Source organism: Lacerta agilis, chromosome Z, assembly GCF_009819535.1.
Source record: "Lacerta agilis isolate rLacAgi1 chromosome Z, rLacAgi1.pri, whole genome shotgun sequence".
NCBI lineage: Eukaryota > Metazoa > Chordata > Lepidosauria > Squamata > Lacertidae > Lacerta > Lacerta agilis.
Genome location: NC_046331.1, coordinates 43505869 through 43527873, shown reverse-complemented (window position 1 = coordinate 43527873; position 22005 = coordinate 43505869). Strand labels below are relative to the sequence as shown.

At 51.2% G+C, this 22005-nt stretch overlaps 1 protein-coding gene across 5 annotated transcripts in view; it reads right to left on the bottom strand.

Annotated features, from left to right (window-relative positions):
* The window catches only part of ZMYM3 (zinc finger MYM-type containing 3), a 30626-nt gene that overhangs the window by 1562 nt on the left and 7059 nt on the right, over window positions 1-22005 (bottom strand). For 4 of the 5 annotated variants that reach the window (XM_033137847.1, XM_033137845.1, XM_033137846.1 and 1 more), the window contains 22 exons: window positions 20483-20526; window positions 19963-20035; window positions 18949-19240; window positions 18535-18712; window positions 17072-17284; window positions 16483-16633; window positions 15569-15684; window positions 13940-14026; window positions 13457-13607; window positions 12797-12969; window positions 12509-12674; window positions 10913-10977; window positions 10421-10592; window positions 9986-10101; window positions 9710-9884; window positions 9160-9306; window positions 8262-8365; window positions 6123-6291; window positions 5536-5687; window positions 3890-4004; window positions 905-1159; window positions 697-814 (listed from right to left, as the gene is read on the bottom strand). In XM_033137847.1, the coding sequence (XP_032993738.1) occupies window positions 697-814; window positions 905-1159; window positions 3890-4004; window positions 5536-5687; window positions 6123-6291; window positions 8262-8365; window positions 9160-9306; window positions 9710-9884; window positions 9986-10101; window positions 10421-10592; window positions 10913-10977; window positions 12509-12674; window positions 12797-12969; window positions 13457-13607; window positions 13940-14026; window positions 15569-15684; window positions 16483-16633; window positions 17072-17284; window positions 18535-18712; window positions 18949-19240; window positions 19963-20035; window positions 20483-20526 (3232 nt within the window). The remainder of the gene's footprint in view (window positions 1-696; window positions 815-904; window positions 1160-3889; window positions 4005-5535; window positions 5688-6122; window positions 6292-8261; window positions 8366-9159; window positions 9307-9709; window positions 9885-9985; window positions 10102-10420; window positions 10593-10912; window positions 10978-12508; window positions 12675-12796; window positions 12970-13456; window positions 13608-13939; window positions 14027-15568; window positions 15685-16482; window positions 16634-17071; window positions 17285-18534; window positions 18713-18948; window positions 19241-19962; window positions 20036-20482; window positions 20527-22005) is intronic. The other variant, XM_033137849.1, reaches the window with a different exon arrangement.

Here is a 22005-nt window from a genome sequence, read left to right as displayed (position 1 = left end):
CCACCATGCACAAGCTGCAATCGTGTGCTCTGTGACCCTGCGCCCACAGAAACGTGGCATTGTAGAGTTGGAAGGGACCCTGAGGACCATCTAGCTCAATGCCCTACAGTGCAGAATTCTCAACACAGTCCCCCATCCCATTTGAAACCATACCAGACCCTGCTTAGCTTTGCAAATGCGCTAGCAGCTTTACTGCTGCACCACTAGGAGTTTCATTCCCACCAATGTGTTTAGGCTTCCAAAGGGGGCTTCTTCTTTTTCTCAAGCCTAATGGGTGTCTTTTTTGGGCGGGGGAGGATGGTGCAATCTTTCTGGAGGGTGCCAAGTTTTGGAGGAGTGAGCAGCAGTCAACCTCCCCAAGCTTAATATCCACAGGGGAAAACTGGGGTCAGGGAGGACCCTCCAAGCACCAGGGAAAGCCTCTGCAGGGGTCCATGGCATACTGCCATCATACTGGGGACCCATGAGCCCAGCCAACTAACGTTCAGGAACCAGCAGAATGTCAAATGGGCCTTGTTGCCGGAATGGGCCAAGGGCCCTCTGTTCTCACAGTGGCCAACCAGATGACCTAACAAAAAGCCTGCAAGCAAGGCCTCAGCACAAGAGCCACCTCACCCCCCCTCCTGCGGTTTCCCAGCAGCTGGCACTCAGAAGCCTTGCAGCCTCTGGCCGTCAGCTGCTGCAAAAGGCTCTCACCATTTGGAGAGATAGAACTCGTAGAACTTGACCGGGCAGCGCAGAGGGTTCATGCGGTTCTCTCGCTGCTCCAAGACGGGCGCTTCCTCCTCTCGCTTCCGCTTGCCCAGGCCGCCATCTGCAAGGAGAGTGTGGAGGTGCAGTCAGGACAGGGGCATCCCCAAAACGGATGGGAAGCAAATGGACGTGGGTGGAAAGCATTCCCTACCTCTCCCCTTCCGATGCCGCACAGGAGCATAGTAGCGGATGCTCACAACCTTGGTGGTGCCCCGTGCTGTGGTGCACTTGCGCGACTGGCGCACGACGTTGGTGAAGGAGAGCTGCATGTGCTCCTCAGCTGTCTGGAGCCCAAAGAACTTGGTGTTGAAGAACATGAGTGTGTTGAGGAGCACGAAGGGGGAGTAGACGCCCAGCTGCTTGCACTCCCAGAGGTGCTCCTCTTCCACGCGGGAGAAGACGGCGTCTGCAAAAGGACAAGCCACCACTGTCACAGTCATAGTGAGCCACAAGGCAACAGACAGAGCCAAACAACATGCTAGCAGGGCAAGGGTAAGCAGGTTGGCTTTGAGGGGCTAGGAGCCCTCCAAGGGCTGTGGCAGCGTCCCTTCTGGAGCCAGGAACTGTGCTTTGCTGCATTGCCTAGGGCTCATGGGAGCTGTAGAATCAAGTCGATTGGGTTTTATGGGGCCCCTCATTTCTTATGCCCCACCTGGATCACTTAAGCCTTCTGATGGGAAACTCTGGGTGGTCCAACATGCTCCTGAGGTTCTGTTGGCTCTCACCTTCAGACCTGCCCTGTGGAACTCCTTGCAAACAGAGGTTTGGCAAGAGTCATCCAAGCTCAACTTTTAGGCATCATAGAATTGCAGAACTAGAAGGGACACTGAAGGTCATCCAGCCCAGCCCCCTGCAATGCAGGAATGTCAGCTAAAGCATCCATGACAGGTGGCCATCCAACCTCTGCTTAAAAGCCTCCAAGGAAGGTTCACAGCCTCCTGAGGGAGACCATTCCATGTCAAACACCTCTTGCTATCAGACAGTTCTTCCTGGTGTTTAGTCAGAAATTCCTTCCTTGTACCCTGAAACCATTGCTTTTGCAAACTGTTTTACTCAGATGGGCCTTTCAAACCTGACATTCTTTACCATGAGCTTTCATTGATATGTCTGACATTCTTAAAAAAAAAATTATCACACTGCTGCGCTTTTAAGCTGCATATTGCCTTGTGGTGTTCAGTATGAAGGTGTGGCTTATTTATATATACATATATTTTAATTAAAATATCTAGAAAGCATCAGGTTTAGGAGCGCTGCACTAAGAGGCTAGGAAAGCTGCAACTTGTGCAATACCAGGAAACCTAAGTAGCCTGTTGCCATGGGACCCCCTCCTTTTCTCAGGTCTGACGCATTAGAACTGGCCTTGGTATAATAAACTCAGTTGCTCATTTTCAGCTGTGCACACTATTGTTACTTTGGAGAGGGGAAGTGTTTGTTATATACATATATTCATTTTAGCATATTTTCTAGCTCTTTTTCTGCACTACATGCATGAACCTCCCCAACCTGGACCCCCTAGATGTTTCAGACTCCAACTCTAATCAGCCCTAGCCAACACAGGCTGGGGGGAGTCTAAAACAACAAGACATGGCACCAGTTTGGAGGAAATTGGCTTATGGCTTCCATATCATCTTTGTTTAACTTGAATAGAACCATAGTACTGAGGGGCTCCCAAGGCACCATGTAGTCCAACCCCCTCCAATGCAGGAATCACAGCTAAATAATCCATGACAGATGACCACACCAACTCTGTTCCAATGAAGGAGATGCCATCATCACCTTCTGAGGCTGTCCATTCCACTGTCAAGCAGCTCTTAGTGCCCAAAGTTTCTTCCTGATGTTTAGTCGGAATCCCCTTTCTTGTAACGTGAACCCATTGGTTCAGGTCCTACCCTCCAGAGCAGGAGAAAACAAGTTTGCTCCAACTTCCGTGTGGCAGCCCTTCCGTTATTTGAAGATGGCTATCTTATCTCCCCCTTGGTCTTCTCTTCTCCAGGCTAAAGACCACCAACTTCCTCAACCATTCCTCATCTTTCCATAAGTTTGCTGCATTCTTTCTTTGCTCTCCTTCCTTGGCCCCATGGAAGCATGGGGAACCTTTGGTCTCCGGACTACAACTCCCATCCGCCAATGGTTAGTGGTGATGGGAGTTGTAGTTCAGCAGCATCTGGAGGGCTAAAGGTTCCCAACGCCTGGTCTAATAATTTTTGAACTCTTTCCTTCCCTAAGCTGTTGACCTCCAAGTGTTTGGGAACTCTCACCAGCTAGTCCAAAATATCTGGAGAGCAACAAGTTGGCAAGGGCTGGCTCGGCAGCTATACCAAAAAGATTGGGCTGGAGTTCAAACCCTAGTTCCGCCATCGCCTTCTTGAGCCAAAATTAAGAATGAAGACAAGAGGGTGAAAAACAGCCCTGCTTCCTGGTATGGCTATAAAAAACAGACTGATGAGTAGTTCACTGAAATGACCAAGAGCTGTCAATATACTATGCACAAAGCACCACAGACCCTCTTGGGTGCTAAGCTGGGCAGAGAAGGTCCTCCACCCTTAGAGGCTTAAGGGGTGGTGGCCTGTGGAACTCCCTCCCCACAGAGGTGCATCTGGTGCCTTCATCATACAGCTTTTGGAGAATGCTTAAGGGACACCTCTTTACCCTGGGCTTCTGACACGTGGTTTTAGGACCTACCTAACGTTTATGGTTACAAGTTGCTTTCAATGTTGTTCTTCAATGTTGTAACCCACCCCAGGTCCTTGGGGTGAAGGGTGGGTAATAAACAAATAGTATTAAACCTGCTTCCACAAACTGTGATTGTTGGGGGGAACGACACCAAGAAATAAATGCCCAAAGCCTGACTTGGAAGCCTCTGAACTTGACCCTTTTGCTTGACAGTGACTACGAGCATTAAGTCCAGATCAGAGCCTCAAAAGATCCATTAGGTGCCTGGGAGGGTGTCCCAAGAAAAGCCCCTAAGTGAAGAAGGAAGGCAAGAGTCCATTCCCTGCTCTAGTGCTACCCGCTGAAAATTGGACAGCCCGATATATATCCCTTTCCCAGAATCCGGAAACTTCTCCCAGGATGCCGAGGAAAGAGGGAAACACCTCTCTTCTTTCCCTCCCTCTGGCCCCCTCAAGGCACGTACTGTTGGGCAGGATGGTGGGCTGCCAGCCGCTGAGCAACCTATTGAGCTCCTGCACAAACGTCAGGTAGTAGAGGTCCGTGAAGATGTTCACCATGCGGTTGTTCTCCAGCAGGTACTGAAAGGGGGAGATGGGAAGCACAAAGTCAAGTAGGAAACTGCGAAACCTGCTCTCTCCCATGCACACTCTCGTTACCTCCCCCCATCTCCATACAGAACACTTGCTAGGCTGGCAAGAACATGTGAACCTAGTAAGAGCCTGCTGGATCAGGCCAATGTCATCCTGTTCTCACAGTGGCCAACCAGATGCCTGTGGGAAGCCATGAAGCAGGGTTAGAGCACAGGAGCCCTCTCCCCTGTGGTTTCCAGCAGCTGGTATTCAGAAGCATTCCTGTCTCCAGCTTAGAGATGTAAAATTTCCAGAAATTTTGAAGCTCAGGGAAAAACCCCATTTTTTCCGAAGGGAAAACGGAAAATTTTGGAAATTTTTTTTTAAAATGCTACATTAGCACTTCTTTTTTCTTTTCCAGATTGAAAGTCATTCTGTTACTTTAGAAACATAAAATATAACTATGGACAATTTTAATGGGCAAAAAGTTATCACAACTAGCATATTAAAAATATAGTGTATCCAAACAATTATTACAAACAGAATTTACTTTTAAAATAACATATATTTGTATTTGTAACAAATGGAGCAACAATCTCCTGAACTGTTTACTAGTTTATGTGGAACAAAAAAAAGTCCACAAAACAATTTCTAAAAATCCAGAAGTAACAATTATATTTCCTCTCCACAGTATTTAAAAAAACATTCTCATAAAAAAGAAGGAAGTGGGACTAAGTTTCAAAGAACAGGCATGAAATTTAATCGGAATAATTTTCTGAGCTGTAATTAATTATATACTTTCAGGCCCTTTTTTTGCTCTATATTTTCTTTCAGTGCTTTGAGGCCTAGCGAAGAGGAACAGAACCAATGCACACCACACACATGCAAAAACAAAACTGAAACATTTTTCTTTTCTGGTGACAACAGCACCTCCTAAAGGAAGAAATGTCTCTTGTTCTTGCATAGGAGAGTTCAGTTTGTAACCTAGGACTTGCTTGTCCTCACAGAAATTAGAATAATCTGATACCATACATATTTTTTTAGAAATGATTTATAAAATATTTGAACCCCTTGAACCCCTTATCTTAAAATGTTTTATCCATCATGTTAAAATAAAACATTCCACAATCTATTTTTTATTTTTTCAATTTTTCGGAAAAAAACTAAAAAGGCTTCAGGAAACCCCCCCCCCCCCGAATTTTTCCGGTTTTTTTCTGGGCCTTCACATCTCTACTCCAGCTATGAAGGTAGCCACCATTAGCTCTCTCCGCCATGAATTTCTCCCATTCAAGCACTCTCCCCTCCTGTGGTTTCCAGCAACAGGTATTCAAAAGCATCATGGCCTCCTACACAATAGCCTTATCTATGAATATGCACAATCCTCTTTTAAAAGCAAGTAACGGTTCTATGCGTCAGTCCCAGAGAAAGCTATCTTGCCAGCCAACAGGTGTTTCAGCAGCAGGATGCTGGCACAATTGCTCCTGGGCATGTGGAAAGAAGGTAAGATTTGGGAGGGGGTGGGGGGGGGGAGTCTCCTTACCTGCTGTATGCCAAGGCAGAGGTAATAGATGCTGTCAGGCTCATAGCGCTCGCCATTAGGCCGAGTGATCTCCTTCACAAACTGGGCCAGGCCGTAATTTAGTTCTGCCGCTGTGCAGGCCAGAATGTCCTCTTTGATCCGCATGGGTTTGGCTGCAGGACAGCAACAGAGCAGAGAGATCATCATCATTATCACCGTCATCAAGGGTGGGCTACAGCACTAAAACGAAACTAATAGAAGCAACCTAAAACAAACTTACAACCACAAAAATAAAGGGAAGCCCTAAAAATATGCACCTCCGGCGTCAAAAGCCAGGGCAAAGAGGTACGTCTTCGGCATTCGCCATAAGCAGTGCAACAAAGGTGTCAGGAGTGCACCTCTGTGGGGAGTTCCACAACTTAGAGGCCACAACCTCCCAACTCAAGTCTCTGAGGGTAGAGGAACTACCAAGAAACCGCACTCTGAGTGCCGGGGGGGGCACACCTTCTTCTTCCTCCTCCTCCTCCTCCTCCTCCCCCCTCCCTCCTTGACTCCAGCATCCCCACCTCCTAGAACTGCAACTGCCCCTCCACCCGGCGCAGACTTACGGCCAAAGCGCAGCTCGTCTCCCTTGCTGGTCTCGCCACCAGCGTACTTGGCCTGCACCCAGCTCTTCCAGGCGTTCACACCATAGGAGTAGTTGAGGGCTGTACAGCTGGGCTGGCTGCTCATGGAGTCCCGCGAACAGCTCTCTGAGAGAACTAGGCGCTTCGGGCCCTGGGGGAGGTGGGGAAGAAGGGAGGAGAAAAGGAAGGCCTGACTTGTAAGACAATTGTCAGCAAGGGAGAAGGGCATCCACATTAAATTGGGGTGAGGGGGGGGGAGATGAAGCAAGAATCAGCTTTGCATGACATTTGCTTGAGGAAGGAGGGTAGTCCACACAGTTCACCATTTCTATCTCACACCCTTGGATTCCTTTACCTTAGGTGCAGTGGTTTTCAACCTGTGTGCCATGGCACCCTGGGGTGCCTTGAATGATGGTCAGGGGTGCCACAGGCAACACTGGCCTCTGTCCCTATTTCCTTCCCTCCCTTCCTCTGGTGCCTTCTCACATCTCATAGCTCTTTGTAGCAGCAGCCCTGGCTACGAGCTCTCCAGGTGAAAGGTGCCCCTGGGGCTAGCCAGGGGGTGCTTCACAGGCCCCTGTGGGGGCAGTGTGAAGAGGTATGACAGAAAAGTTTGTTTGCTGGCAGTTTGAGTCACCAAGTGGTTTTTTTTCCTGCCAGGAAACAGTTGACTGGCCACAGCGTCTGATTGGTCGGAGTTCTGGGGGAGGGATATGATTGGTTTGAAAAGGTTAGACAGGTTTCAGGTTGGGAAAGAGGGTGAAGGGGTTCTGAGGGAAGAAGGAGATACTGTGATATTTTAAATGTATTTTAATATTTGATGGAAGCCGCCCATAAAATAAATAAATAATAATAATAATAATTAATAATACACACTGGGGAGACTATCCATAGGGAGAGGACAGAGCCTTGCAGCTGGGATAGGGAGACCAGGCTGAGGGTCTGGGGGAAGGTGTCCAGACAGGAGTGTGCTGGGAGGGCTGAGTCTGAGCCAGGAGAGATGGATCCTGTGGGAATTCAGATTCCCGGGGTGTCAGTCTAGACAGAAGGGGAGAGTTCAGTACCTAGAAGACTCCCAACCCAGTGACAAGGGAAGAGGGGATCCCCTGGGTCTGTAATACCATTTATAATATCTCAGGTGTGGGATCGTTAAGAGAGGGGGTAACTGAGGGAAAATGCCATTCGCTCATGAACCAAAGGATTAAGCTGTGAAGGAAGTGGTGTAGTGTTGAAAGTATTGTATTGTCTAAGTTACAGACACTTGATTTGAACATTTTACCATCTCTTCTGGAAACCTGAATATTTATCTACCTGAAGTGTGCCAACTGATGTTTAGTAACTGAAATTTAAGAAGAGTTGTACCTATAATACTGTGTTTAAGCCTGAGACATCTTATAGTTGAAGTAACTAAGTTGAATTCTACCTGAAAGAACTCATTTCCTGACCGACTTTGTGTCATAAACTTAATAAAACTTTTCATGTTTGATGAACTCCTCCCTGAGACTCTAAATCATGGGTAGGCAAACTAAGGCCCGGGGGCCAGATCCGGCCCAATCACCTTCTAAATCTGGCCCACGGACAGTCCAAGAATCAGTGTGTTTTTACATGAGTAGAATGTGTCCTTTTATTTAAAATGCATCTCTGGGTTATTTGTGGGACATAGGAATTCGTTCAATTTTATTTTTTTCAAAATACAGTCCGGCCCCCCACAAGGTCTGAGGGACAGTGAACCGGCCCCCTGCTGAAGAGGTTTGCTGACCCCTGCTCTAAACCATTAGGTTTTCCCTCACACGTCCCCCACTAGATAATCTGGGGTAAATTGTAGAAATTCGTTTAATTGGTGTACCATGAGGTGGTTGCACTACATTTAATTGAGGGCCGGCCCAATGGAGCCAGGGTGAAAAAGTGCCGTTGAGCCTTCACAGAGGCACCTCTCTTTGGGGCAGGGTGGGGGGAGCTCAGAGACTCAGAGACTAATGGTTCCATTCTGCTGAAGGAAGGGCTGGCTGCTCTGAGCCCAGAGTGGCAGACTTATCACAGGGCCACTCAACCCTGAATCCAATTGATCAGCCAACATTAGATGGAACGAGGCGAGCGGGTAGCCTGGAGGGGCAGACTCACCTTGCGCATGGCCCGAGGCAAGTCTTGGTCAGCAGAGACGTCATCTGGGCCCACAAGGCCACAGTCAAAGAGAAAATCCACACTGGGGTTAATGTCCAAGGGGTCTAGGTAGGGAATGAAGCAGTATGGGAGTGGATCAGTTATGGAGCTCCCCTGCCCCCCAAGCAGATACACAATAACCTTCCAGGACCTAGCCTATAGAGAACAAACCCCACATTCCTAGCAGAGGGAGAGAGAGCCAATGATCAACCGAGAGGTGCTGCATCCTCACCAAGTCCAGGTGAGGACACGCATTAGCTTCTTTCCAGTGGGCTTCCTAGGGCTCTTTCAGGAGCCCCTGGAGAGATGTGAGGAACCTGCAGCCTTCCACTTGTTGCTGGTTTTTAAGTTTAAGGTTTTTAAGAAGAAGTTTTAAGGCCATCTGTCATGGATGCTTGGGGTCCCTTCCAGCTCTACAATTCTATGAGTCTACAATGCTCATCATCCCCAGCAAGCGTGGCCAATGACCACAGTGCCCTTTGAAAACAGGGAGAAGGGGCAGGGTGGAGCCTCCCAGAAAGGGATATTGGGAAATGAGGGTGGAACCACCACTCAGAAGGTCCTGCACCTGTTACCCAGCCACTCTTCCCAGCTGAGGAGTCAGAGATGAAACTGAGGGCCCTTGCAATCTATTACATAACTGCATATGCCAGATAGCCAGTGTTGGTCATGCTCAGTTCAGCGACACCTGAAGGTTCCCCATGACTGCCCTAGGGGTGCCCAGGAAGGATCTGAGACAAGCATGACACAAGCAATCCTTCTGGCGCCTGCCAGAGCACAGAGGAGAGACCAGTCCTGCATCCCCACCACCACCTGCACCAGCAAATGCCTAACATCTTGAGTTTGCCTTCGCACTTACTTTTGGGAAAGTCAGCCTCCAAGTCCTGGCCCGGCTCATCCAGGACATTTGCCATTTTGACCGCCATGGCGAGCACGTCATCTCTTGCCGGCCCAAAGAGGTCGCAGTCCTCCAGGAGGCCTTCTGCACTCTGGTTACTCACTAGGTCTGCGAATACAGAAAACGGATCAGGCATGTGAACAAAGAAGTCCCTGCTTCAAACCTCTGCCTTGAACTCATTGAAGTTGGCCTAGGCAAACCATTGCTTCTCTCGCTCCCAGCCCTGGGCATGTTAACTACAACATCGTAGTACCGGCTGCTGCAATGAGCAGAGACGGAGGAGGAGGAGCCCAAGCCATTGGGTCCATCTGGCTCAGGACTGCCTTTTCTGACTGGCAGCAGCTCTCCGAGGTTTCAGGAAAGGGCCATTCCCAACCCTCCCTGGAGATGCCAGCAGGGGCTGAACCTGGGACCTTCAACATGCAAGGTAGATGATCTGTCATTGAGCTAGGGACCCTTCTAGGAGCAGCAGGTGCTGCTGCTCCCAGAGAAATGCAATCATGAAACCTACCACAAAGGTCCGAAGAGGCTTTGTCCAGCTCCTCTGCTTCTGCGATCATCTCAGCCATGGCCAGGATATCGGCTTCCAGAGGGTTGGAAGGGATCTTCACCTTCAGCTCCTCTATGGTCTCCACAATCTTCTCCGTGCTCTCCAGCGTGGTGGGCAGGAACATTGGCACAGGCACCTACGAGCAGCAGGGAAGGCGGGTTGAGGTGAACGTGGTGGGGGGAGCGCAGAAAAGCTTGAATGGGCCAGTGTGGGGGAGACGCAGGGAACCGCACTTACCGGGACAGGCATGGAGAAAGGCACAGGTACTTTCTGGCAGTACATGTTCATAGGCACAGGCACGAAAATGGGCACAGGAATGGGCAGCACAACCACTTGGGGCTTCCAGTCGGCATCTGTTGGGAAGGATAAGCATGCACCATCAGGAGAGCCTCTCCTTGCCTGGCTTCCACAGCCCTCCAGGACAGGGATGCCACTTGCTCCCAAAGGTGTTGGATAAGGTCCTCCAATCCCAAGATGCGCAGCAAATACGCTGCTCATGGGGTGCAAACCGAATCGGCTGTCAATCTGCGACAGGGCCAAGTTTAAGGTTGCAGTGCTAACATCTACAGGCCCTGCACACAGTCCAGGACCAAGCCACTTGAGAGAACACCTGACCACTCATCTCCCAAGCAGGTTGCTGTGTTGGACCAGGCCTCCCTTGTGCCTCCTCACCTGTCTGACAGCCTTTGGACTTCATTTCTATCTTGCATGAGACCCCTCGGTTCTGCATGAGAGGCTTGCACATGGCGGCTTTGTTCTTCCGTGGGGTGATTGGCTGAGATGACGGCTGGGATGCAGCAGCAGAGGCGGCGGCTGCCGGGGCAGAGCTGTTCTTCGCAGGTACCTGGGCAGATCCATACGTGCATCAGAAGCCACTCCAGAGGGAGATGGTGCCCCACCCACCCCTCTCTCCTCCAAGGCATTCTGCTGTACATCTCGTGTCTTGGCAGGGCCACTCACGGGCCCCCACTCCTTGCAAGCTGCCGGGCTATGTTACCGGTAGCAATGCAGGGCATGGGGAAGGGACAGAGACCAACCTGCTCCCCGGGGGTCAAATGCTGCCCTCCTCCCCCATCTTAGCCTCCAAGTCCCACATTGCCAACCACCTGCCATACTGGCGTGGGCCCCAGCAAACAGTGGGAAATCCCCGCTCAGGCCACTCACCGTGCTGGTCTCTGCTTTCTGCGAGGTGGTGGTAGAGGAGGGTGGCTTTGGCTCAGGGGTCTGACCTGGAAAGAAAAAAGGGCTTGGGGAGTGAGCTGCTTTTCCCCCTGCCGCCACCTGCCCAGATCTGGCAGGCAGGCAGTCCTGCGGGCCACCTTTCGCTTGGTGCCGAAGGGATAAAGGGGAGCTTTCCTCATTATCTCCCATTCCTCCAGGTTGAGTCTGGCAAGTATTCGCCACTGGAGAGGTAAGGCCTGGCCCGTCTGCCGGTGGAGAAGCCACAGAAAGACCTAGGCAGGGAGGGGTTTATCAGGGCTCAAGTAGTACGTTTGTGGCAAGGCGCCCAGGTCTTAGCAGATTTGTGAAATATCACAGAAGTGTCGGCGTGGGGTGGGAAGGAACTAGACGAGCCCCCTCCCCCTCCCCTGCAAGAGCCATCCACTGAAGCTCAGGCAAATCCATTAACAAGCCAAGCAGGGGAGTGATGTGGCATATTCCAGAGGAAGGGTGCAAGTCAGGGCAGTGCAGTCAGGACATAAAACCGGGAGGAAAACAGTGCTGTCTGTGCGCTGCCAAGTTGCTGCCTTTGCCTGCCTCTAAGGGAGACCCACCTTTACTCGCTGGACTCTCTGCAAGTCAGCACCCACATGAGAGTTCTGCTATTCTGCGCGAGTGCAAAAGCCCCCTACACAGAAGTTGGTATTCACTGTGGATGCAGCATCCAAGAACCCCACCTTTCCTTCAAAACAGAAACAAAACACGTTCCTAGCCCTCATGGCTAATGAGTTCAGATAAACATGCGTAATCTATTGGACACAACAGTCACAGCATCCCGCTCTCAACAGCTGTAAAATAAAAATGAAAATAAACGAAAGGTTGGTTCTTCTCAACAGGGCATCTGCCGCCCCGATGTCGGCAGAGGATCACTGCCTAGGAGATCCGTAAGAGGATGGTGGGTGCACCAGGAGGAAGGAGGGGAGAGCAGAAACCCAAAGGACAGAAAGCGATGCTGAGAGCGTGAGAGAGAAAGAGAAAAAGAGAGAGAGAGAGAGAGAGAGAGAGAGAGAGAGAAGACTGGAATGGGAGAGGAGGAGGAGGAATCCTTGGGCTTCCTTGCCTGTTCCCAGCATCAGACCTGGGTACCCAGCAGCAGACCTTCTGGCAACACCACAGCCTCCAGCACCTGCCTTGGACACTTCTCCTGCCACGGGAGGATCTCCCCTTCCTGCTCATATTTCTGGGTCTCCCATCCCAGAACTGACCTGGCCCAACACTGGCTTAGCTTTTGGACTCTGGGGAGAGGCATGGGCAAGCCACACGCCAGGCCAGGCCCCGCCCCTATACCCGGAACTGTCCGCTGGAGAAGGGGAGCCACCCACGGAAACAGCCTGGGAGCTACAGGCAGCGCCGGCTTCTCGTGGCTGGCCCTGTGTGTCATAGAACCAGAGAGGTTAGCGATGGAGGGGGAAGGGGTGCTCCCCGCCAGGTCCCATCCCACGCCCACCCCCCACCCCCCGGGGCCAGTGCAGAATCGTTCCCTAGCGCTCAAGCCAGACCCCTGAAGCTCTCAGCTAGCCGAAGCACCCAGCGACTCACTGTTCAGCAGGCTTTCAGGCCCTTTCTGGGTGTCCAGGTTGGGCTGGTTCTGTTGGTTATAAAACCTCAGAAGACACTGCTGGTTGCAGAAGTGTTTGATTTGCCCCCGCCAATGGATGGTTTCCAGCAGCTTGCCCTGACGCTTGCAGGCGTGGCACCGAGCCGCCTGAAAAACAAACAACACGACAAGGCTGCGGAGGGGGCCACCTGGGCGCCAGGGCTCCGCTCCAGCCCCTTGCGGGCCAAGCGGCAGGTGGGCACTGAGGCCAGCGGAGCCCCTGCACTGACCTTGTAGTACCAGAGCAGGTATTTGCTTTTGCAATCGTCGCTGCAGAAGTCCCAGGTGCTGCCCTCCAGCTGCTCGGTGACGGCTCGCTGGCACGTCTGGGAGCAGTAAGTACAGGTGATGCAGCACAGGCCCAGGTTCTTGGTGAAATCCTGTTTATAAAGAAGCACACACCCTGCGGAGAAACGAGACGGGTGAAACCTTCCCAGAGCAGGGAGAGAAAGAGTGAGCAACGTGTGGGCACACCAATGCCAGCAGGAAGCCTAGAGCGAAGGCTTGGAGGTACAAGCGAAGCACAGGAAGGCAGAGACAGAGAGAGAGAGAGAGAGAGAGAGATTCCTGAGAGCAAAACGTGTCCTGCACTGGCCCCCGGGGGTCGGGAATTGACAACAGGGGTGGGTGGTGGGGACTCACCAATCGCTCACCTCTCTGGTTCTAAGAAGAGTTTGCTCCGAGTGACCAAACGATCGCCCACCGCATGCAAGGACCCAGGAGGCGTGGCAGGGCCAGCTGGTCGCCAGCACTGCAGGAAGGGCCCCTCCAAGAAGGGGTGCCTTCCCCCTGCCCTGCCTTCAGCCCCTGGATGACTCTGCCACACACAAGGCCCCCTTCTTCCTCCTCTCCAGCACAGGGCCCTGCTCCCCCCGTAGCCGCCCAGGTACCTTCGCTGCAAAAGTTCTTCTCCACCCCAGAGAAGCGGATCTTCTCATGCAGCAGCTTCTCCTGCTTGCAGTGCTCGCACTGGGACACCACCCCATGCAGGCGCTTGAAGTCCTCGCAGCAGTCTCGGCAGCAGAACTGGTAGACCTTGTCCTGCCAGAGAGAAGGAGGAGGAGGAGGAGGAGGAGGAGGCCACGCTCGGCCATCGGGCAACACAGCAACGCCAGCAGCGAGGCAGGATCTTGCAGAGCTGGACTGGACCCCCACCGCTTTCGAAGGGCAGACTCCAGGTTCCCACCCACCCACCCCCTCTGCGCACGCACGCACACGCACACAAAACAAAAATCAGCAGCAACTCCCAGGCCAACCCCAGACTGTCTTTCTGTAGGAGTGGCTGTAAGGTCTCATGTCCTGCTCATCTCTACATCTCCCTCCCTGGCAATCCCTCTGCCTCTGCTGTTTGATTGTTTTGCAGGCCCCCTCACCTGCCAATCCAGGATTTCAGGCTTCCCAGTGAAGAGGCTGTGGCAGGAATGGCAAGTCAAGTGGATTCCACCTTCTGGGCTGGTGCGCTGCATTTTGAGGGAAGGGGAAAGATTCAGAAGGGGTGGGTGGGAGGACACAGGATCAACCTCTGCCCACTCTGGCTGGCCTGCAGCTGCCCGTGCCCATGCCCAGGCTCACAACTACTTGGCAGAAGCACCTACCCAGCCACCACCTGCACACTGCCAAGCCCCACACTCACAACCGCATCCCTGCCTGCCACTCCCCCGCCGCCACCAGCACCGCCCACAGCATTCACCACACTCCTCTCTCCCTGCGTTGCCCCCCCCAGCCCCCCAGCTCACACCCACCCTCTCACCACATACCCCCAGCAGCATCACCAGCCCATGACCCCAACCCACTGAGTGTAAAACACAAGTCCCCGCTGCTTCCCCCAACACAGAGGGCTGACTGAAACCCATTCCACAAAGAGGGGGGCAGTAACCAGTAGGCACCCCATACAGGTTCTTCCCAGGGGACGTCCAGCTACTGCAGCTGCTCCTGGGAGGGAACAGGGATTGGCCATTGGACAGTGGCAGTACAAGACCAACACTCTGCGAGTAGAATAAATTATGCAAATCACACAAATGTTATAAATTTGACTATTTATTGGATAGCAGACACAAACTCTCTTCTGCATCAGCAGAAGTAGAAACAGTTTTATTTGAGACAATGACCCCCACGATAAGATTTGACATCATATATAGAGATATATCAATAAGCTAAATAGATGTGTGCAAGCTTTACACGCCCTCCTCCCTCCCCTGCCCCAACCACCTCCACCAATGTGCCCTGCCCCATCCTCTGGCCATTGGCTGGGCTTCTGTGATGTCACAGCGTTGTGCTGGTGGAAATTCTAAGTTCTGAAGGGAGAGGTGCGGCCATACAGTGCTGATATACAGGGCAGCTGCTGAGAGGGGAGGTTGATCTGGGAGGAGGAGGGTGGTGGTGGGTGGTTTGGAATCTCTCACACAAGCCTTAAGACAGGAGGAGCTGTGTGCAGACTGGGCAGCTAAGGAGAGTTTGAACTTGAAAGGCAAGGCAGTTGTGGGCTGGAGGTCCAGGAAGGAAGATGGCAAATCTTCACACACATATACAGGACCCAAGAACGAGGGATGCAGAATGGGCTCCTTTTTACTAAGCGGTGCCAAAAGGGTGAGAAGATGAATTTTACATCACAGGCTGTGGATGTCTTTACTTTTGCAATTTAGGGTAGGGTTAAAAAAATGCACGGAATCCTGGCAGGGAGCAGACAACTGTGAAGAGCAATGTGACCCCTCCTCTCCTCTCCTCCCGGCCAACAGAAGCCCACTCCCCCACCCCCACCCCATATCTTCTTTAGCTTTAGAGCCCTTGGCAGACATGCCTTTTGCCTTCCAACACTCTTCTTGGCAAACAACGAGAGCTAGATGCTTTTTTTTTCCTTTTTTAAAAAATAAATATGAAAGCAGAGAGAAAGAGAGAGAGACTTTCAGGAGTCTGATGGATGCACCAGATCTCAGCCATGCAGAAAACCCACGTTCCTGGGTTTGGTCCCGTCACTGTGACGGCGGCAGAGCCTCCTTATGTACCTGGAATTTGGTCCAGCAGCTGGGGCTGCAGAACTGGTACACCACCTGCTCGTTCTTGTTGTAGTAGCAGGGCTCAGACAGGCTCTTCCGGCAGAAGCTGCAAGGCCGAGGGGGTCCTGGGGAAAAGAGGAGAGGCAGAGGATGGTGAGAGAAGCTTCCTTGTTGGTTAGAGAATGGTGCTGATAACATCATATGGGACAGCTACATATTGCAGGGGGTTGTACTAAAAAGATCCTCAGGGTTGCTTCCAACTCTACAGTTCTATGATGCAACATTAAGCAGAGAAAATGAGAAGAAATGCTCTCCTCCGCCTCGTCCAAACTACTCTTACCCCAGGCAGGGCAATCGATATCTAGCATGGAGAGACCTGACCTCTCTCCCTCTCCCTCTCCAGTCTCATGTAGCACAGTCCACCCCGATGGGAGTCAGGGGTCTCATCTTGGCCTGGGATTTTGCAGCAAGTCAGGTGGAGCAAACTCGTGTGTCTTAAAGCACAGATCCAGCTGCCTCCCGTTCCCCACATGCAAAGGTTAGCAAACGCCACCCTTGTGGCCAACCACCACCCTTCTGAGACTGGCCAAGTGCTAGTAAACCTCCTGGTGCTACCAGAGAGCTAGGACAGAAGTCAAGGAGTCCAACAATATGTGAAGCCAGAGCCAATGGCAGGCAGTGCCAACTAATTCTAGATCTGTCCTCATCCTCTTGCCTTGTCGAGTTATAAAATGGCAACACTGAGATGGAGAAGGAGGAAGAGAAGGAAGCCGATTGGTGGTGCCACCTCCTAGGCTGCTTGTTAAGAAGCCAGGACAGGTGAGGGCAAGCTGAGGTTGGTGGGGCAGTGCCCCATTTGCCCTAATGGACCAGCATCCCAGAATCCAAGGAGATCTTTCTTTCCCCCACCGTTCTGCTTTTACCTGTCAGGCCAGCCTGCTTGACTTTGTAGGAGGTGGAACAGCAGACAGAGCAGAAAAGGCCCATCTTGCCATTCCGGTCTTTGTGGGACAGCATGTCGAAGTTCTTGCAGAGTGTCTTGCACCACATGCACGGATAAACCCGGGTGTTCTTCTGCAGAAACACAGTGCAGGGGCAGCTGCCACGCAGGCTTTCACTGCTGGGCACCCTTTATGTCCCACTCCCCCCTTGAATTTTAACGGGCATTGTACTCATGTGTGTATGTGTGTGTGTGTGTGTGTGTGTGTGTGTTTCTCTCTGACACAAACCTCTCTCCCTCACAAGCATCTCCTTCCCCATCAAACATCTCTCTTTCTCTCTTTCTCTCTCTCTCTCTCTCTCTCTCTCTCACACACACACACACACACACACACACACAGTCATCCAAGCCAAGCTATCCTTACCACCTTTCCCACAATAACTGTTTTTTTTACACAATCTCATGCTGGGGAGGGGAGACAGGGTAAGGTCAATCACATGGCCTGGCCCAAAGAGAGGTTCAGTTGAGGGTCTGGACCCAAGCTCTGGGACATCCCCTCCACCCATTCTCACCTTTTTGTAGCTGTTGAGGCAGGTGGTGTTACAGAAGCGCTTCTGCTGCCCTTCGTGGAAGAGGTACTCCAGTGGCAGGCCCTTGTTGTACAGGTAGAGGCCACAGTTGTCACAGCAGTTGGTTTTCAGACCCTTGGTGGCACGGAACTTGGTGAAGCAGGCGTCGCTGCAGATGCGGTGCACCACATTCCCATTGCTGACCTCATGCTGGATCTGCAGGCAAAGCAGAACTGTGGGTCACCAGGGCTGGCATCATCTTCCATCCCCAGAGCGCAGCAGTGCTCTGCAGCCCCTAGATAATGGCTAGAGGTGGCTGGGCCCAGGGGCAAGGGAATAGCAGAAGGTTTTGTGGGCAGGGGAGGCTGTACCTAGCAGCCAACCTTATAATATCCTGCATTTACATTCCACACTTTGCACCGGGAATTGCAGCATCTTGGAAGACGTGCTGCTGAATTTTAGTTCTCTGTTCTCAGTGAGTTTGTCAGTCGGGACCAATCTCTAGTCTACATCCACACCCTATACTAGTATATGATTGTTTTGCTACTTGAGAAACCTCTATTTAGCAGATCTTCCTTCCCAAAAATCACTTTTTTCTGGTTCAGAACATCCCCATATAATCTACTGCATTCTCCCTTCCTTAAATGCTCCCTTTCCCCCCTGACATCGTGCTTCGGGAACAAAGTGAAGGAGGTTGTAAATGCTCATGCAATCCATCACTCTATGGATCTGCTAAAGTCTCCAAGGGCCCGTCTGCCCCATGGCTACCTTTCTGGAATCTGCCCAGTATACTTGTCATTTCCCACACATCCACCAACACCACCTTACTTGATATACAAGTTACAGATATGAGCAGGTTCTTATAGAGCTGCACACCACCTACTGGGACTCAGGACTCTCAAGGCAGCAGCCTTTCCCAGTCCTGCTACCTGAAATGTAATCATACCAACAGGATTGGATCTGGGACTTTCTGCATGCAAAACAAGTAGTCCTCTGTGGCCTGTCCCTGAAGAACATCCGAAGAGCCAGGATGCTGGACCAGACCAAAGGCCCCTCCAGCCCAGCATCCTGTTCTCACAGTGGCCCAACCAGAAGCCTCTCCTGGGAAGCCTGCAAGCAGAACATGAGGGCAATAGCAGCACTCTCCCCATCTGTGACTTCCAGCTATTGGCCCTCAGAGGTATAATGCCTCTGACAGCAGGGGCAGAGCATAACCATTGTGGCTAGTAGCACATGAATTTGTCTAGCATTCTTTTTCAAGTCCAAGCTGCTGGCCATCACTGCCACTTGTGAAATTTAATTCCATAGCTTAAACATATGCTCAGCAAAGATCTGCCCCCTTTTGTTCTGTCCCTTGTACTCATCAACTGGCCTCTTGCTTGCCTGGGAGCTTTCAACTACTCACACAGATTTCCATCTCCCCTCCACCCTGCAATACTTCCTCCTCAGACAGCCGACGCTCTCACCTCTCCAGCCTTGTAGCACACACTGCAACGGACAGTGTCTGAGGCTTCTGCCGACTGTGGTGTCGGTCTTTGCTGCTGGGCTTCGTACAGCGAGAGGCACACAGAAGAGCAGAACTCGTGGAAAGAGCTGCCTGAGCCAACCTGAGCCACCACGGAGTCCTTGGCATTCCAGATCTCCCTAAGAGGCAGGAAGACACTGGTCAGACTAGGGCCTGGTGGCCACGCCCTGGACTATCTTAGTAAGTGTGGGCAGGAGGTGACATGGGGACCCAAGAGCAATGAAAGCGGTAAGGAAGTAGCAAGAGGGCAAAGTGTACTTGCAGAGCTGCAGCCTGCCAAAGCAGAAGGGGCAGATTGGGAAAAGGGCACCTGGCCACAACAAGAGGGCGGGTTGGTTGGTTTTGTGGCACCCACTTTTTGCAGAAGGTGCAGCTCTTCTTGCTAAGAGGCCTCTTGGAGAAGGTGGTGAGGCAGGAGCTGGAGCAGAAGAGCTGGGGCAGCCCCTTGCGCTGGTAGGCCGTCTGGCCCTTCTGTAGTGGGGTCCGGCAGTTGGCGCAAGTCATCTTGGTGACGGTGGAACGGGCAGCTCGCTGGGCTGCCTGGTTGCGCAGGGACAGGCGTGTGGTGCGCCGGGTGCGGTGGGGAACGAAGTCCTCGTCATTGGGGTCATCCACCATGGCATCTGAATCCTCATCTGAGACAGGAACTGTGGGGCACAAGAGAGAACAAGGGGTTGCTGGCCACTGCTGGACAGGAGGGGTCAAGAAACTGGGGGGAAAGAGCGGGAGAAGGGCAGATCTTGCCTGCACAGTTTCCACATACACAAAACAGACATCAAGGATTGCCAGCTCCCACCCTGCAGCAGGATCCTCTTTAACTGTGCAACCTATCCTTTACTAAGACTTGCCTCCAAATCCTACAGAAGGCAGATTCCACCCTTTCCTTACACATATCTGACTACATTTGCTATGTGTCGCTCTCCCATTTCACTGAAGAACTCAAGGCATTGCACATACTTCTTCCCCAGCCCATTCTTTAACCCACACGACAACCCTGCAAGGTGGGCCATCCCAAGAGGTAGTCAATGGCCCACTGAGCCGCAGGGCTGAGCAGGATTTGAACCCAGACATCTCCCCTCCAAACCTTTCTCTACCCACCACGCCAAAATGGCCTACTCTTCTGGGAGAAGGGCCACACCTGTGTGGCAGAGTGCTCACTTTGAATGCAGAAGATTCCAGTATGCCTAGTTTTAAAATATTCCAGGCAAGCAAGTGTTGATAAAGACCCTCTTCTGCCCGAACCCTGGAGAGCTGCTGCCCATTACGGTAGATAACAACAGGTTAGGTGGAGAAAGGCTCTAACCTGGCATAACACAGCTTCTTATAATATGTAAAGCACGGTCCTCTTACAGTCAAGGATGTAACTTACTGCTCTCAGAGGAGTTCACTGTTTCAGGCCGAGACACTTCTGCCCTCCTGGCACGCTCGCTTCTCTTCTGCTCCTGGAACGAACCAAGGAACCATCTAAATAGACAATGGCAAGCAGCCCAGGGGAAACCCCCATCTCTGAAACTGTTTACTGAACACCTAAGAATGGCAGGTATGGTTGAGAGTAACCCCTGCCCACAGATCCAGTCTAAACCAACTTCCTGCAACCTGCTGCCATACAGATGTTGTTGACCAGTCCCAGAACATCACATTCCAAAACAACTGGAGGGCACCAGGTTGGGGGACACTGGTTTAGTGATACACACCCACTCACAAAGCAGGAGGAGGAAGGAAACGTGCAGTGCAAGAAACTTTAAGCCTGAAATGAACAGAACATGTCAATAATTTCCCCCCAATGAAAAAACAAAAAACTAGGGGATTGAGGAAAGTGTTAGGAAGGTCTTAGTGGAAAGACAAACACTCAACCGGGTGGCGGCTGCTTCAGCTGCCTCCTCCCTTACCTTCACAACTGGCTTCTCGCTCCCTTTTGCACCAGGGTCTTCCCCTGCAAGAGAAACACAAGAGAGACCTCAAAGCTGTCTGTGAGGCTGCCAGTCTAGGTGGCTTTAGAAGAGGACTGGACAAATTCAGGGAGAACAGTGGTGCAGCCGTAAAACTGCTCACACATTTGCAAAGCTAAACAGGGTCCAGTATGGTTTCAAATTGGATGGGGGAACTGCGTGTTGAGACTAGAAGTTGGACTAGACGACCCTTGAGGTGCCTTCCAACTCTACCATTCTATGATTCTATTATCAATTAGTATTAGCCATTATGGCTAGGTACTACGTCTACTGTTAGAGGCATTATGCGTCTGAATGCCAGTTTCTGGGGCTCACAGGTGGGTAGAGCTCTTGTGCTCATGGCTAGCTTGCAGGCTTCCCATTAGAGCATCTGGTCAGCCACTCTGGGATCAGGATGCTGGACTAGATGGGACATTGACCTGATCTTATGGTCTTACACTCTAACGAGGGTCAGGGATGGAACAAACTAATGCCGAAAACATCACTGAGTTAAGATGCTGCTTGAAAGCTATCAATGAACCATCCATGGGTGTGTGTGGCTGGTGAGAGGAAGAGAGTAGAAACACCTTTACAACTGGCGCAACATTCAGACAGCTGACCAAGCTCTCTAGCTCTGTCTGGGGAAGAAGCTGAGGAAGAAAGGAAAGGAGCCAGTGTGATGTAGTGGTCTGAGTGTTGAACTAGGACCTGAGAGACCAGGGTTCAAATCCCCCACTCAGCAATGAAGCACGCTGGGTGACCTTGGAGTCAGTCACAGTCTCTCAGCCTAAACTGCTATGCAAGTTGCTGTGAGGATAAAATGGAGGAGGGGAACAATGGAGAAAAGGTTGGATATAAATGTGAATTGTAATAGTATAATCTTGCAAGGAACAGGAGAATGGCCAGACATCTAATTTGTTGAAAATGATGAATAAAATAATAACGTAACGTAATGTACCGTAACGTAACATAACATAACTTAACCTCTAATTTGTTGCTTGCCGAGCAAAGCCAGAGCAGGGGCTATTTACAAAAGATGCAAAGGAATAAATAAAGGTACTAAATGAACATAATTTATTTCAGTTACAGGTAGGTGGCCGTGTTGGTCCGCCATAGTCAAAACAAAATAAAAAATTAAAAAATATTCCTTCCAGTAGCACCTTAGAGTCCAACTAAGTTTGTTCTTGGTATGAGCTTTCGTGTCCATGCACACTTCTTCAGATACCCTTAGTGTCATCTGGATTGTCTGCACAACAAAAGGTACCAGGCCCTGGTGAGAATGTGAGAAACTGGGAACCACGTATCTGAAGAAGTGTGCATGCACACGAAAGCTCATACCAAGAACAAACTTAGTTGGTCTCTAAGGTGCTACTGGAAGGAATATTTTTTTATAATTTATTTCATTAACTTAGATATGCAAAGATTTATATACAGCACCAACCAAATAATCAACATTATAGATAGGTGATTTTATTTACTCTTCT